The 14,663-nt window shown below is 42.1% G+C and overlaps 2 protein-coding genes across 3 annotated transcripts in view; one reads left to right on the forward strand and one right to left on the reverse strand.

Annotated features, from left to right (window-relative positions):
- Positions 1–805: 805 nt before the first annotated feature.
- Positions 806–8,497, reverse strand: commd7 (COMM domain containing 7). 2 transcript variants are annotated; one of them, XM_069660032.1, is made up of 9 exons: positions 8,351–8,497; positions 7,516–7,536; positions 7,162–7,264; positions 5,236–5,292; positions 5,002–5,039; positions 4,021–4,111; positions 3,268–3,317; positions 3,131–3,179; positions 806–1,090 (listed from the first exon to the last, which is right to left on the reverse strand). In XM_069660032.1, exons 1-9 carry the CDS (start codon positions 8,429–8,431, stop codon positions 1,014–1,016), a joined length of 567 nt encoding a protein of 188 aa, XP_069516133.1. In that variant the 5' UTR covers positions 8,432–8,497; the 3' UTR covers positions 806–1,013. The 2 variants fall into 2 exon arrangements, with proteins under 2 accessions (XP_069516133.1, XP_069516132.1); XM_069660031.1 differs by having other exon boundaries at positions 7,516–7,569.
- Positions 8,498–9,363: 866 nt separating this feature from the next.
- Positions 9,364–14,663, forward strand: part of dnmt3bb.1 (DNA (cytosine-5-)-methyltransferase 3 beta, duplicate b.1) — a 37,467-nt gene continuing 32,167 nt past the window's right edge. Inside the window, exon 1 of the mRNA XM_069659743.1 lies at positions 9,364–9,511. Coding sequence (XP_069515844.1) covers positions 9,504–9,511 — 8 coding nt within the window. The 5' untranslated portion in view covers positions 9,364–9,503. The remainder of the gene's footprint in view (positions 9,512–14,663) is intronic.

Genomic DNA, 14,663 nt, shown 5'->3' on the forward strand with positions numbered 1-14,663 from the left:
GACTGAAAATGTGCAGTGTTCTAAGATTTTGCATCCCTATGGTAACTTAAAACAGGCTTTCTAAACACACCACTTTGTCTTGTAGCTCTCGTACAACCTTTCTGGGACCAAAAAGGCAACTTTCCAGACATATTATACATTTATTAATCTGTTAGACACTTTACAGAGAGAATTGTGGAGCAATAAGAGCCACAGTAGCCTCACGAGAAGCCTTCAAGGTGTCATAAAAAAGCCATATTCCCTGACTATGTAACCACCCCACTCTCACAGACATGCAGAGACAATGACTCTAGCTGAGCTAATTGCTGTATATTTTAAAAGAATAGAAATGTGGAGCAATGACGAGGACTAGTAGACACACGTTACATCCGAGCCTCCGCAATCTGCCTCGAGGTTTAAATGCATCGCTGTGTGGCATTAAAGGCTTTCATCACTGCTCATTATATCTATAAATAAACGGAGGGTTATACTATATGACTGCGTGTGTGTCTACAGGGCTAAATGTATAAAGTCTGCACGCAATATTCCTTCAATTCATCCCGTTATTCTGCAAACATCAGCGCTGAACTTGATCTAACAGGTCTGTGTGAGGTTTCCTCTCTTCTTTTAGTGTTTGTGTTGAATGAAAGTGCCTTTTCCCCCCACAGGGCTCACTGGAGTTTCATCTTAATGACAGAGAGGAGAGTATCAATGAAACGTCGCTTCATAAAAACACTTTCCCTGCTAACGTCAGGAAAAGAAACCAGGAGTGTTCCTCTGTTCCCACATGCATCAAAGACGAACAAACCTCAGAGTCTGATCGTGTTTCAGTTTTTCATGTTTATTTGTAGATTTTCTTCGTAGAAATGTTTGACGGTAAATAAAATTTGTTTCGCTCAGTCACCGTAGGTACCACACAGAAAAAAAAACACATCACACACACCCTGCAGCTACATCCTGACATGTTCTCTCACACACACACACACACACACACACACACACACACTCTCTCTCTCTGACATTCACGCACACACTCAGCTGAAACACTCCATGCTGGCCTTGGCTCTCTCCATCTCGTGTAGGAAGTTGTAAAACTGAGGGAGCGTCAACTCTGGAAGAGAAGACAGGAAATATTTAGACTGAGATGAATTGAGTTTGATAAAACATAAATATTACAGCAGTTCCAGCGCTCCCTCGCACACTCAGTATAAACAGTAATGCTTCAACCTGTTCCATGAACACTCATCATGTTGGTCATTTTTATTCATTTAGCTGCGGAAATGCCTCCATCACTCCTCCTCATCCAAATATTTTTGCAGAAAAATGCCCTGAGCACAACACGGGCAATCCAGGAACCCTTCAATCCGGGTCAGCCAGCGTTTAGTGATAAACGACTTCCAGCTAACACTTCCTTCTCCGTGCGTTGCATTGTTTACAGTCCAGTCAGCAGCTCGAGAAGCGACCGTGTGTTCAGATCAAAGTGAAATTCTCCCTCCAGAACGCTGTCATCTCTCGGTTCGTCCCATCCCCCGGAGGAGCGCCCGTTCATCTGTCTGTGCTGAGTCTCAGTCTCACTGTAAACAGGAAGTTACACAGAGGCTGCACTCTGGCTTACTGCAGCGGGATGAAGCCCAAACAGAAACAGATTCTCTTGTGATCGACTTTAATTAACGGCTCTTCAGTTTGCTGAAAGAACAACATCATGATGCAGATTAGGAACAACATGAAGCTTTGTCAGGTCTGAGGAGAAGGACACTACTGTAACATGAGACGGAGGGCGGAGCCATCATTTATGATGCATTCAAGTAAGTCTGGATATCTTGACACTGAACGGCCTTTGTGACACAGCGTCAAGCAGATTTGTCTCAAGTTGAATGTTAGATCTAGAACAGACTGTTAGCTGAACTTGCTGCAGGTGTCTGTTTATAGAGATCAATAAGAAGCTAAATTGTCGTCAGAGGACACTGATGGGAGTCGGGATGTCTTCATGCCGGATTATGTTCCGCCAGCTTTTGCTCTCCACGCGGACTGTTTTTCCTGCTTACACAGAAGCCTGCTGATACATGATTGGTCTATACTACTCGCACTACAAAAGTACCATGAACATAAACCAGAACACTTCCTGTGCCCGCCTCCACATTCTACATTTTTATGTTGAGAAGAAGAAGGATCATTTGCAGGCAGCAAAGATGTCTGCGAACTGGAGAGATGAAGAGGTCCAGGAGCTTCTGGCTGTGTGGGCTGATGCAGAATGTCCTGCCTCATGGGGCACACTGTCTTGAAACTTTCTGGACATTGTCATGAGTGCATGTGTGGAAAGGGCTTGAGATAAACTGACAGAATAGATACGTTTTCCTCTCAGGCAGACATAGGGCGCTAACAATAATCTAGTGGTTTTAAGATAGCTACAGGCCTGTTGTGAGTGAATGTGGTGGCATCTCTATTAGGGTTGTTGCTGCTGCAGTAATGGACCAATCACATGTTGCATTATTAAAATAACGCCTGCAGTGATTGGCTGTGAGCAAGTCATACTTTTCTAACTCATTTTTATCCCAGATCTGTGCACAAATAAGACGCAGCAATCGTTGACAGGAGCAGTTTTGATTAAACTAAAGATCTCAGGTGCTCTGATTTTTCTTCCACTGTGCGTGCAGGAATCTAACGAAGATGCTGCTCTGAAAGCTGGCTAATTGTACGTAATTTTACTTTGCAAGTGTTGCTCAGGTTATGAAATAATATATTATCAAAGCTATCACATGCTGAGCAACAGGAGAAGCAGGACTTGAGCGTGAGAGTAAATCAACTGGACATTCTCTCAGTGACCTGTGTGCCTGTGTGAAGCAACACAGCACGTTTCCATTTAAGTGCCACAAATCTATCTCTATGATAACCCTTACGTGCTTCTGGAAATGGTTCCAAGTTTTGGAACAATTTCAGGTATGCTCAATATCTCCTTTCCCCAGAATATAACTCCTCTTTTGGAACACTGAATTAAAAGGAGAACTTGCTTTTAATGCATCAACTATCATTGTTGCTGCTTCATCCATCTGAATCTGAGCCTTGGCAGGAGGCTCAGGTTCAGGAAGTACCTGAGCAGAATCAAATCGTTCTTTCCTGCAGTTTGTTTCAGTAAACACACAAAGTCACTTACCCATGTAGACGTTTTCAGTGGAAGTCCCCTTTCTGACCACCAGTTTCAACTGCAAGAGGACAAAGTGTGTGTTAAAAAAACTGAACAAAGAAGTGTGTAACAGTCAGGTGAGTGCCGGGCTGACGGAGCTTTCATACCTGCAGAAAGATGTTGCCCACTTTCTGAACTTCACTGGTGCCGACGGTCACTGAGAGGGTGAAAAAACACAACATGCAGAGGACAGATTAACTCATAAACAAGGACAGGTTGTTGCAACTTTTAAAGCGGTTCTTTTTTATTTGGCTTTATTTTATTTTTATGTTTTCGCTCCTCAAGTGAACATTTTGTAATAATAAAGGGCGTGAAAGTGCATGCAGCTGAGTGACACATTTAGCCACTCTGGTTCGTTCAGTTTCGATCACTGGTTAGACATTAACCACATCAGAAGCCCAGCTGAATCCACCCAAGTCCTCAGCTACATGCAGAGACACGGTCCCTTCACCTGGCTGGTGTTTTGCATGTCAATAACAGCACGCTGAAGTAAACTGCAGCAGAGTGCAGCACACACAGACACTCCCTGCCTACTCGCCTCGTCAACTGAAGCTGAGTGGCTTTTAATTTCAATAGATGAACACAGTGCTAATGAGCCCTCTGCCCAGGTGTATTAGCATTTCTACAACCTGGGAGTCTTAAGAGGTCATTAGGCTGCATGAATAAACAATGAGGCCTGTTAGGGACCCATCGGCTGTGCACTCGGGGCTTAAATGAGACTTAAGCAGCCAAAACAAAGAGTTAGAGGACAGCTATGTTAACATGCGTTAGACTCTGTGTTCATGAATATGGACGGTAGAGGAGAGAAAACTGCAGCCCTCCTGGATTTGGTTGTACTGCTTTGTCTGGCTTTGTCTTACCTCCAAACTTCCACTCCATGTCCACCAGCTGGTTGACCATCAGCGTCTGTCCCACAGCGAGTCTGCTCAGTGCTGCGTAGTGCTCCCCCCACTGCAAAGCACAGTTACAGACGTCATGTGCTCATAAAATCACATGTGGTACGATGAGAAAGCATTTTATGTGACTTCTAAAGCACATAAGTTAATTTACGATGGATCATTAGATTACATAAAAAAAGCTGATTTAATCCCAAAATAGTCGACTGGATTGGACATTTTCACCATTACAGGCAAGTTCATGAATTTGCAACGTAATTCTTGCAGGTAAATGATGAAAAGTACGCCCGCTAAAGGTTTGTTTTTGTCACTGACAGGCTCAGACTGTGATGGTGAGTGTCAACATTACAGAAAGGATCTCCACAGAGATAGACCTTTTTGTTTAAGAGCGAGACCAGTAACAGCCATTAAGTCTCTGTCTTCAAAGTCACCAAACAGTCATTTCTTGCTGCCTCCATCCTTTCGTTTGCTTGTGTTATTGTGTGACCTTGCTGTTTGGAATGGTGAGCTCAGATGCAACACAATAAGTGACTGGTGGAAGCAGCCGTAGACAAACATCTCCAGTGTTCTGCACAGTCTTGCTTTTATCAGTGAGTCTGGTAGCTGTTTTTCCTCCTCTTACTCACTACAGGAAAGGTCTGTCTTAAGGTCTTAACAATTAGGAAACCAATCTTGGCAGGTCACTGATAATAAAAAGCACTTTTAGTGGACAGACTTTGATTAAGCATTTGACCTTGGAGGACTGTGTTGCAGCCATTACAGCCAGTTTCATGTTTTCTGCTGGCTGAAGAGCTTTCAAGCTTGTTATCCTTATAAGTCATTTAGAATAAAATAACAGCCTGGAATATACTGAATAATACTGACATACATGCCTTTTCTGGTGTTAGGTGTAGTGTTGCAACTGTAGATTAAAAGTTTGTCATTTTAGATTTTCTGTGAAGTTACCTGCTGTGAAAAATGAGCCGCCTTGTCTTCATTTACACCTGAGGAAGTAAGAGATAAAGCAGGTTTGGTGTCATGTTTTATGATCAGTGGAAATGGTGTGGGAATCATCCAGACTGTAAAACATGACAGGCAGTCATAAGCGGTAGCTATCCAGTGGTTATCCTTAACCCCAGCTTTAAAAATGGACCTTTTTTAGTAATGACTGACGCTGTGGTGCAGGAGTCGGATGTGTACCTAATGTCACGAGGTCTTCTTTGATCTGCTCGGCTGTCAGGTTTTTCTTCAGGGCTCCTGAGGAGGAAACAGGAAACAATCGCCGTCAGCGTGACAGAAACTGTCCTGCAGCTGAAGCTTTCACTGTGAGTATCAAGATGAGTGTCGTGGGAAATTTCTAGACTATTTGCATTCATAAGTTTGTGGTCGAGAAGGTGGGGTGATACTATAAACAGCAGGGCTGCATGATAAATTACTAATCAAAAAACAAAGAAAAAACCTTTAAACACAGTTAAAACAAAGTGAATGTTTTTGCCCTCAGAGAAAGAGAGTTTGGGAGTTTTTCTAGCTGTAGTTTGCTCTCACCTACACCATCTCACATTTCTAAACTTATAGCAGAAGGAAAACAGACTATGCAGCTCCGCAGTCTGTAAAATATGCTCTTCCTTTTTTTTTAAACCATGAGTTAGATTGTGATCTCTCTCATGATTGTACGTTAAATATAAAACTACAGCAAGAGGTGGTTAGCTTGGCTGAGCTTAGCATAAAGACTTGAAGAAGGGAGAGACAACTAGCCTAGCTGTTACAGTTACAAATAAATTAAATGAATGAAACAGAAAATGTTACCAAGTGAGCATTAAAAGCTTTCGGATGATTATTTACCTCTGAACAGAGCAGGCTAGCTGTTTACTCGTGCATCTAGCTCTTATGGTAAGCTAAGCGAACACCCGGGTGGCATGAGCTGCATCTTTAGCATACAAATGACAGGAGTTTAGATCCTCTAGTCTTGTTTACAAGGATAGTTGTTGAAGGCCTCGTCTGCATCTGTGCTTAGCTTCCACGTAGGAACTTTGACCGGCTTCTCCTAACAGGGGCTGTGCTGACTGTTATCTACTTTATATAGTAACCTTACGAGCACTTAAAGAACCTCATACAACCCCACTTCAAAAAAGCAGAACTTCCCCTTTAAGGAAAAATAAAAAAAATTAAATACGAAGGTTTATTTTGAAACCTGGGCCAGTTTTAAAAATATTTATTGGACTGAATGATCAATCTGTACAAAAAGCTTTGCATTAGCTCCAGCAGCCACAAAACAGACAGACGTGGCTGCAATGTCAGCAATCATAGTATATCCACTGAAGGTTTTCACCACAGACAGGTTCAGGCGGTAGTTAAAACAGTCAGTAACAATTCAGAGCGGTATCCCTGCAGATACAGATCTTCAAAGCTACCAGGCTCCATTGACAAAAACAGTTATTTTACCACGCAGGACACAGGAGTTGCTGGTTGACCACTGCCAGCATAGGTAAGCTTGTTTGTGTCATTGTGTTGTGCTGCATCTGAGATAACACTTTTAAAAAACAAAAGTCACACAAAAACACAAACAAACAAACCAACTGGTCAAGGCAGCAGTAGACTTACAGCTCCCACATTCTGCAAGACAAAGTCATGTTTATGTCAATGGGGTCTGGTGGCTTTGAAAAGAGCAGTGTAACCGAGATTCTCCTTTAGAAAAACGGCAAGTCTATCTCTGTCCTTTCCGTAATGTCATCATCTTTTAATATATTAACTTTTGGTGGATGACTTTGATTCTGCACATTTCCTGCAGGAATGACGTTGCAGCGGCCAGCTGCAAAAAAATAAGGCCCAGAAATCCCCTTTAAGAAAGAGTGTTTGAGGACACACAAAACTATCTTCATGGTGTCTTTCCCCTTGCAATATTAAATCTAAGCGGTCCAGATGAGTTCTTTGGAGGTTTATCAAATGTTTTTGGGAAATGAAGGAAATCCCTAACTGAAGTAGATAAGGCAGGCAGAGCAACAAAGGGGACAACCACACCAAAACTCCCTGCACGTTATCTCGGTCTACACCTGGAAATAAGTGGATTTATTATGTTTGTCTTTGTGCAGTGGATGCTGTGTGTGTGTGTGCATGCATGTTTCCCACCCTGTGGCACCAGGAGAACACTTTTCATCAGGTTCCTCAGAGGACCAGCACTCATCCCATGTTCCCCTGCAAACTCACTGAGCTGCTGCATGAACTTCTCCGTCTACACACGCGCACGCACACACACACACACACACACACACACACACACACACACACACACACACACACACACACACACACACACACACACACAGAGGAATGCATTCATTTGCACACACACACAAAGGGACAGGCAATATTTTACCTCGGTTCAGTTATCAAGGCTAATCACTGAGTCCAAAGTCCCATTAACATCAAAATTCAGTGTGTGTGTGTGTGTGTGTGTGTGTGTGTGCGCGTGAACTCGCTCACCTCTTTTGGCTCCAGCAGGAACTGGAACAGAATTTCAATTAGACGAAGAAATTGCTGCACAATAAGAAAAAAAGTGTTGAGCTGTTTGGTTTTTTGGAGAAAAATGCTCTTGGATCAGCTTTTTATATCAGGAAAAAGTGTCACCATAGTTACAGTATCACCATTACACACCAGTTTGTGCTTGTCCTGTTCTGTATCTTTCTGGCTCAGTATCAAGATTTCCTTAATACTATATACATTAAATATTATAATAATCAGTATCAGCTGAAAAAGACAGCGTTAATCAATCTATCTAACACTTTGGGTATATTTGATGACAACTTTCTAATGTATATATTTTTTAAATTAAGGGTTACAAATAAACTATAAATAAATAAGGTAGGCTAAAGGAACACATTGTTTACCTATTTTTACAATCTAAGTGTGCAGTAAATAAACCTTAATACAAACAATTTCTGCTTCTGTGACTCCACAGGTTATTGGTTCTGAACATTTGTATTTCTAGTAAGCTATAGGAGAATTTAAAGTCGGTATATGGACTGTTATGTTATATATATGAGCCAAAGTCTTCTGTCACATGATTCTCACGAGCTGTCAACTGTTTTCTGACAGCTGTGGAAAACGAGCTAATAAATCTAGAAAATACACTAGAACCGACCCTTTAATTCACCTTAAAATCCTTGTAAGTATGACAGGTATATCACAAAAAAGCTCGAATGAGATTCAAGCAGAGAAACTAGTCTAGCTGAGAGAGAAATATAGATTAGTTAGCTAAAACTGCTGCTCTTTCGTTTAGCCTTCTGGATAAAAAGCGGTTAAAACGTGCCGTTTTTACCTGCTCGTTGAATTTGTTAAGGTTCTGAAAGTCGGTGCTGACAGTGTCCGGTAAAACATCTTTAGTAAAGTGAAGCTGCATCTTTTAATCACCAAATTTCCCCTTAAAACCCGTCAGAGATGCTAGGTTGCGCTGTTGTGGAGTCCAGTTCCGGGTTCTTCTATGCGCATGCGTCCCCGGACTTAGTCGATAGGGGAAACTGAGGCAGGAATTAGGACTTTTTTTAATCATAAAAAATGCTGTTTAGAAAGCAAATAATCATTTAAAACCTTCAGTATACGATTAATAGACTATTTGTTGATGCTACTACGTTTGCACTTTTTCTTTAGTAAGGGTTATTTTCCTACATGTGTTCTTATTTCCTATACTGTGGTATTGCTACTGTTACTTGACTAAAACATCTGTTTCAACCATGACAATACAGCATAATTAAATGATAATATAATCTGATTGTAAAATATTGATCTGCAAACAACTTCAGGTGTGAAAAGATGGATGTAGTGGAATATAGTGGAGTAAAAGTATAACGTGTCTTAAAAAAAACAAAAACAAACATAGTGATGTTCTGTGCGTTTCGGCTCCTCAGGGGGGGAAAGGGAAAGTTTTGCTAATGAAATGTGGTGAATCGAGGTTTACTGAGACTACAGAGAGGGGGAGAGAGAGAATGAGCGCGATTAGTGGTAAGGTGGGCGTAAAGAAAATAAAAAGTAGTTCCTGTTCACATTTTTAACCTCTGGGCACAGCAAATGGGAGTTGACATTCTCACCTGGAAGCGACCAATCTGCTCTCACTCCCTCCCCGCAGGTCGAGTATAGATGGGCCGACCCATACTCGAGTTAACCCAGTGAACTGTGGGACACACACGCAGAGAGCACGAGCCAGAGAGAGAGAGAGAGAGAGAGAGGCAGAAAGAGTGAGAGACACCGAGCAACACAGGGAGAGAGAGAAGGTTGCACGGCAGAGATCTGCAGCAGCATGCTCCGGCAGAGTGAACAACTCCAGCAAGAGGACGAGACCGACTCCTGATCTGCGCTCAAGTTCAACGCTCCTCTTTCTTAACTTTTAAACACCTTTTTTCCACACTTCAAGTCTACAGACGACAACACACCTTTCTTCCACATTTTCCTGCCGTGGATGAGTGCAAGAAGCGTGGATGGTTATGTAAGTTTTCAACCGGGGAGAAGGAGGAGGAGGGAGGTTTTTGCAGGATTTATTGCAGCCATTTACCGAGCGAATAATGTTTAACAACTTTACGCACGATCATTTTAATAACATGTGATGCTTTTTAAGGAGCCAGAATCGATATCTGTGGTATGTTTGTTTCTTTGATTCCACCGTGCAAGTTTGTGAGGTTTTCACCAAGGTAGACCTGTTGCCCATGTGCACGGCAGACCTGCGGATCAGCATGGAGATGTCTTTGAACATGATGAGGCAAACACAAAAACCTCACCAATCCGCATTATTATCATGCACATAATGACATTTATGGCTTTTAAATAAAAGGGACTTTAATATACGTCTAGTACCATAGTAATCATATAATAATCGTACAAAAGTGATCACATTTGTAGTGCACAGTTGTGAAAAGATTGTATGTAGGATTTCACTATAGCCTATTCTGCTTCAATAGGCTACATGTTAAATAATGGCTTCAGAGTTTTACACGTTTTACTCTGTACTCGTTAAATTAAAGCAGGTATTTTCTGCAAGGACTCGTTTCTGTTGTCAGGTGGTTATTTTAAATCGATTATCGTGCGCAGTCGCACTTTGTTTTGCGGTGTATTCATGTCATTACGACTTAAAACTGCGTTTGTGCTGCAGAAAAGTGAATGAACAGTGATTTTCAAAAAAGCAGCCCCTGCAGGGTTGCTTTGGAGCGATGTTGGATCTGGTTTGACTGCATGACTTCTTCGGATTTCTGCACTTTGTTTTGTCATTGCTGCGCTAGTTTCCTGTTTTTTTTTTCTTCTTTTTTTGACGCGCTCCGGTGTTGGAACATGTTTAACGCCGGTGCAGGTTTACCAGCAGAACTTCCGTCTTGGATTATTACGCAATTTGTCACTTAGTGATTCAGTAGTGGAGCTTGCATTGTTAGGCAGGCAGGCAGGCGAAAACATACCTACAGACAAGGTGAGGTAGGTAGGTAAAATTATTACCTTTTTCATGAAGGGAGTTCGTGCAGAAAGTAAGCACGTTGTGGAAAGTGGAGGGGAGGAGTGATTCAGAGGAACACTGACATCATTCAGATGGTTGAATCATTTTACCCGCCAGCAGGGGCATGCAGACCTCCCACATGCTCTGGGAAGACTTCTAAAAGTTCACACATGCATGCCTTTCAGTTTAGTGTTCCGCTTTAAGCGATGAGACTGATGAGGAAAAATGGTCACGTGGCATCAGGACACCTTTAAAGAACATTTCTGCCTCTTATTTTGAAATATTCAAGGAGGAAGTGCCGGTATGTGGACTCGGGCCTCAATGATTTATTTTCGTTGTCAGTTTATCCCAATTGTTTTGCTTGTACAATGACATCAAGTAAAAAACAATTTCGTATGTAACTCTAATTTTTGTGGTACATTTCCCGTTTTATGTCCCTTTTAATTAACCACCAGTTATTGCTTAGAACATGAAGTGTCTTGTCAGTGCTTGTAGCGTAGTTTCAAATTGAGATTAGACATTAAAGAACTCGTGCAGTGTTTTGTAATGGTGGAATATCTCTGCTCAGTTTATGACTCAGTGTTTTTTCATTTAGACGAACCTTAGGGCATCTGTTACAGCGTGATAATGGTGTCAGTGAATGCAGCTGGATATGACCTGAAGCTTTGTATTATGAGATAAATGAGGTTTTAATAAGATGATGATGAGATGATGACAGTTATTGATCGAGTGCCAGACACATTCTTCAACACTCCTCTCAGATGGTGCCGGCACTCTGGGGTCAAACCTTCACATGCAAAATCAGTACAGATACTGTGTGCTGGTACGGACAGGGATGTACTGAAGGGAGTGTAGATTACATTTTACCGTGTGTTTGTTCACTGGTGGATTATAGGGCTGCACAATTAACCGTACATTATTCCCGATCACGGTTCCTACGATTAAATAAACATTATCGATGGTGATATTTACGTTTAAAATGCTCCACGTTTAAAGGGGTGTTTAAGCTTAAAACCTGGTCACCAGAGTGTGTGACGTCTCGAGCACATTTATTTAGCTATCTTTATATTCACAGCAGGTCACACGCCACACTGTGCTCTTCTGATGTCTCAGTTGTCGTATTATCTGGAGCCAGGTTGTTGTCAGCCTTGTAAGAAATATAACTTCACCTGTTGGCTTTTTATGTTTGTAGTTTTGTTGTTGAAGTCCAAAATGGCCGCTCCACCGAGGCTCCTGCGTGCACTCTGAGTTCAGTGTGTACAATAGGCAACAAGGCAGACAATGTATAAAGTGTAGGGCTCGATCTGAGCTGGAAGGGGCCATAAAGTACATGACAGACAAGGAATGCAGCCCCCCGAGAGAGACCCAGAGGAGCTGAACCCCCCCCCTCACACACACACACACACACACACACACACACACACACACACACACACACATGTTCGTACCCTTTGGGGAGTGAACAATCCCCTCTTGCAGTGCGGTCCCTAATCTCTCGCCACCAGACTCAACTTTGATGTGAGGCCCCCCCTCTTGTCCTCCGTGTCCCCTTTCCGTGGGCCCCTCACTCTCTGCCCTCCATCCTTCCTCAGTGCTGCTAATTCATTCTCACTTCCACCCCTCTCTCTCTCTCTCTCTCCCTCCCTCTCTCTGCTTCTGAAAGATGCAGTAATGAACACCTTAATGCACGGATGCTGAGCGAGTTTGGATACAGACAAAGATAATCCTCCATTTATCAAACTATGTTTGTTTGAGACTAAAGCTGATTGTTTGAGTCGAGAGAGATAGTGTGCAGGTACCTGTTGGTGTCAGTGTGGTGTGTAGGTGAAAGTTCAAAGGCACGGGAGAGCCAACTTCCTGTTTGAAGGATGAACTCTTTAACCTCCATCTCTACATGAAGGGGGAGTCCCTCGCTGATAAATATGTATTCATGTCTGGAGACAGTTTGCCAGTCAGAGGGAACGAAACTCACACATTAACTTCCTCCAGCCTGCCACTTAACCCTGCGTGTGTGTTTGTGTGTTGTGTTACTCATGTTGCGGTGATATAAATCAGTCAACACAGTCACCTTGTTGGGACTTATAACTCAGATCTCTTCTTGAAGGTGAGGACGGATTTCCATCAAGCTTCATATTCAGAAACTCAGAAAAGTCTTCCTTTTTTATTAATGCCAAAAAAGTGACCTTTTATGTCTTTAACTGACAATGGTGACATTAAATATGCATGCATATTCAAAATGCTGTCATGCATTAGACACCTTGAAAGATTGTCACTCACTGTATGCTCTGGTTGGTTAGCCTGCTTCATCCGTATGTAGACTAGATGTCTGGCATTACCTTATTATTACTCTTTTTTAATTAACTTGTTGGCCTTTATTCAGAGAGGCAGGACAGTGTATGGTGTCAGAAACAGGGGAAGAGAGAAAGGGGGACAACACATGGGTGGGCCGCCGCATCGAAGACTGTAGCCTCCGCACCGAGCCAGACCTGCACACCGTATTTTAAGGCAATTCTTATTATCCTTAAATAAGCTTATTTATCCACCTCATACGTCAGAAGTAACCATGTCTGCTCAGAGACTCTCGTCTTGCTTGTAGGTAAGCTGCTCCTGCATTTTGGATGTTTTGCAGAGAGATCTGGCTCCCAGGACGCTGGACACTGAAGGTGTTTCTTAATTGGTCATTAAACAGGGCTGCACAATATATCGCAGTTTCATCGTTATTGTAACATTAGCTTTTAAACTAAACGAATCATCAAAAGTCTGAATTTATCCAAATGAATAAGAAAACATTTTTAGAGGACAGTTGAACCCGGCGCTGCAGCATCGAGGACTGTGCCTCTTTGCATGGTGCAAGCGCTTTAAGCATGCGTGTAGTGCACCTGTTGGGTGGAGCCCTGGGTGTAATGCTTTCACACCGTCACAACATGATCAGATGAAGCCCAAGCCACTATCAGCTCCCCTCAGATTATCTACCAATTAAGTGGTGGAAAAAAAGCAGCTTTTTGGATTTGTGTTGGATTCAGGAGGGACATGTTGCAAACAGGTGTTGTGTAAAACATGCACAACAGCAGACAGAAGAGTTATAGCTGATATGCACTCTTTAATTGATTTGTCACTCATCATTATCACAATATTAAGCCTTGCAAGCCTGCTGCTGTTGGAGTCCACGTCAAAATATACATATTCTCTTTGATTCTCGTCTGCTGGTTTATTTTCTGCGTCTGATAAAAGTGTGAACTCTGATTTCATCGTAAACAGAACAGCCACAAACTTCCTCGTATCACCACATTCAAAGCTTTATTTTATAAATGATTCTTCATGTCAGGGCTTTTATTGGAAACAGTGCCGGTGTGAAGATCTGTGCCAGGGTAGTTTATCTAATCTGTCGCTTAGATCCTCAGAGGGAAGATGCTCCAGAGATTCTGCGACGAACTTTAGTATCTATTGATAGAAAGTCACCATGACATCACCTCTTTTGTGAAGGGCAAGATTACATTATATAGGACATTTCTAAAGCTTCAACGATAAATTAATAAATTAATAAATTAATAAATTAATGTTTGGGCTTATTTAGAGCAGCACTTATTACAGGAAACAAAGAGTCTTTGGGTTTTGGGCTGCTGGTTGGACAAAACAGGCTATTATCACATTTCTTTGGGCTCTGGGATGTTGATCATGTTTAACATTTTTTTGACGTTGAATAGACCAAATTATTAATCTGCAAAGAATCCATAGAGAGATTAATTGTCGGCTGCTGCACAATCACTTTCTCTTCCACCTTTAAGATTCCTCTCGTGATTTGTCTCCTCTGTGCAGAGTATGAGTCAAACTTACTCAAATTGAAACCTGAACACACACACACACACACACACACACATACATATTGCTGTACTTCACTACACACACACACACACACACACACACACACACTTACATATTGCTGTACTTCACTACACACACACACTTATATCCACATTATAATATGCTCTTGGAGAACCTGAGAGCCAGCGTCATCCTCTACCATCCGGGTCTCTTTCTCTTTCTTTTCCTCTTCTTCTTCATCATCCTCCCTCCACACTTTCCTCTTCTTCTTCTTCCTCCCTCCACTTCTTTCGTCTTCTTCTTCATCTTCCCTCCATTTCTTTCGTCTTCTTCTTCT

This window comes from Semicossyphus pulcher, unplaced genomic scaffold (genome assembly GCF_022749685.1).
Source record: "Semicossyphus pulcher isolate SPU_LCO1_2020_fin unplaced genomic scaffold, fSemPul1.0.p SCAF_13, whole genome shotgun sequence".
Taxonomy (NCBI): Eukaryota; Metazoa; Chordata; class Actinopteri; order Labriformes; family Labridae; genus Semicossyphus; species Semicossyphus pulcher.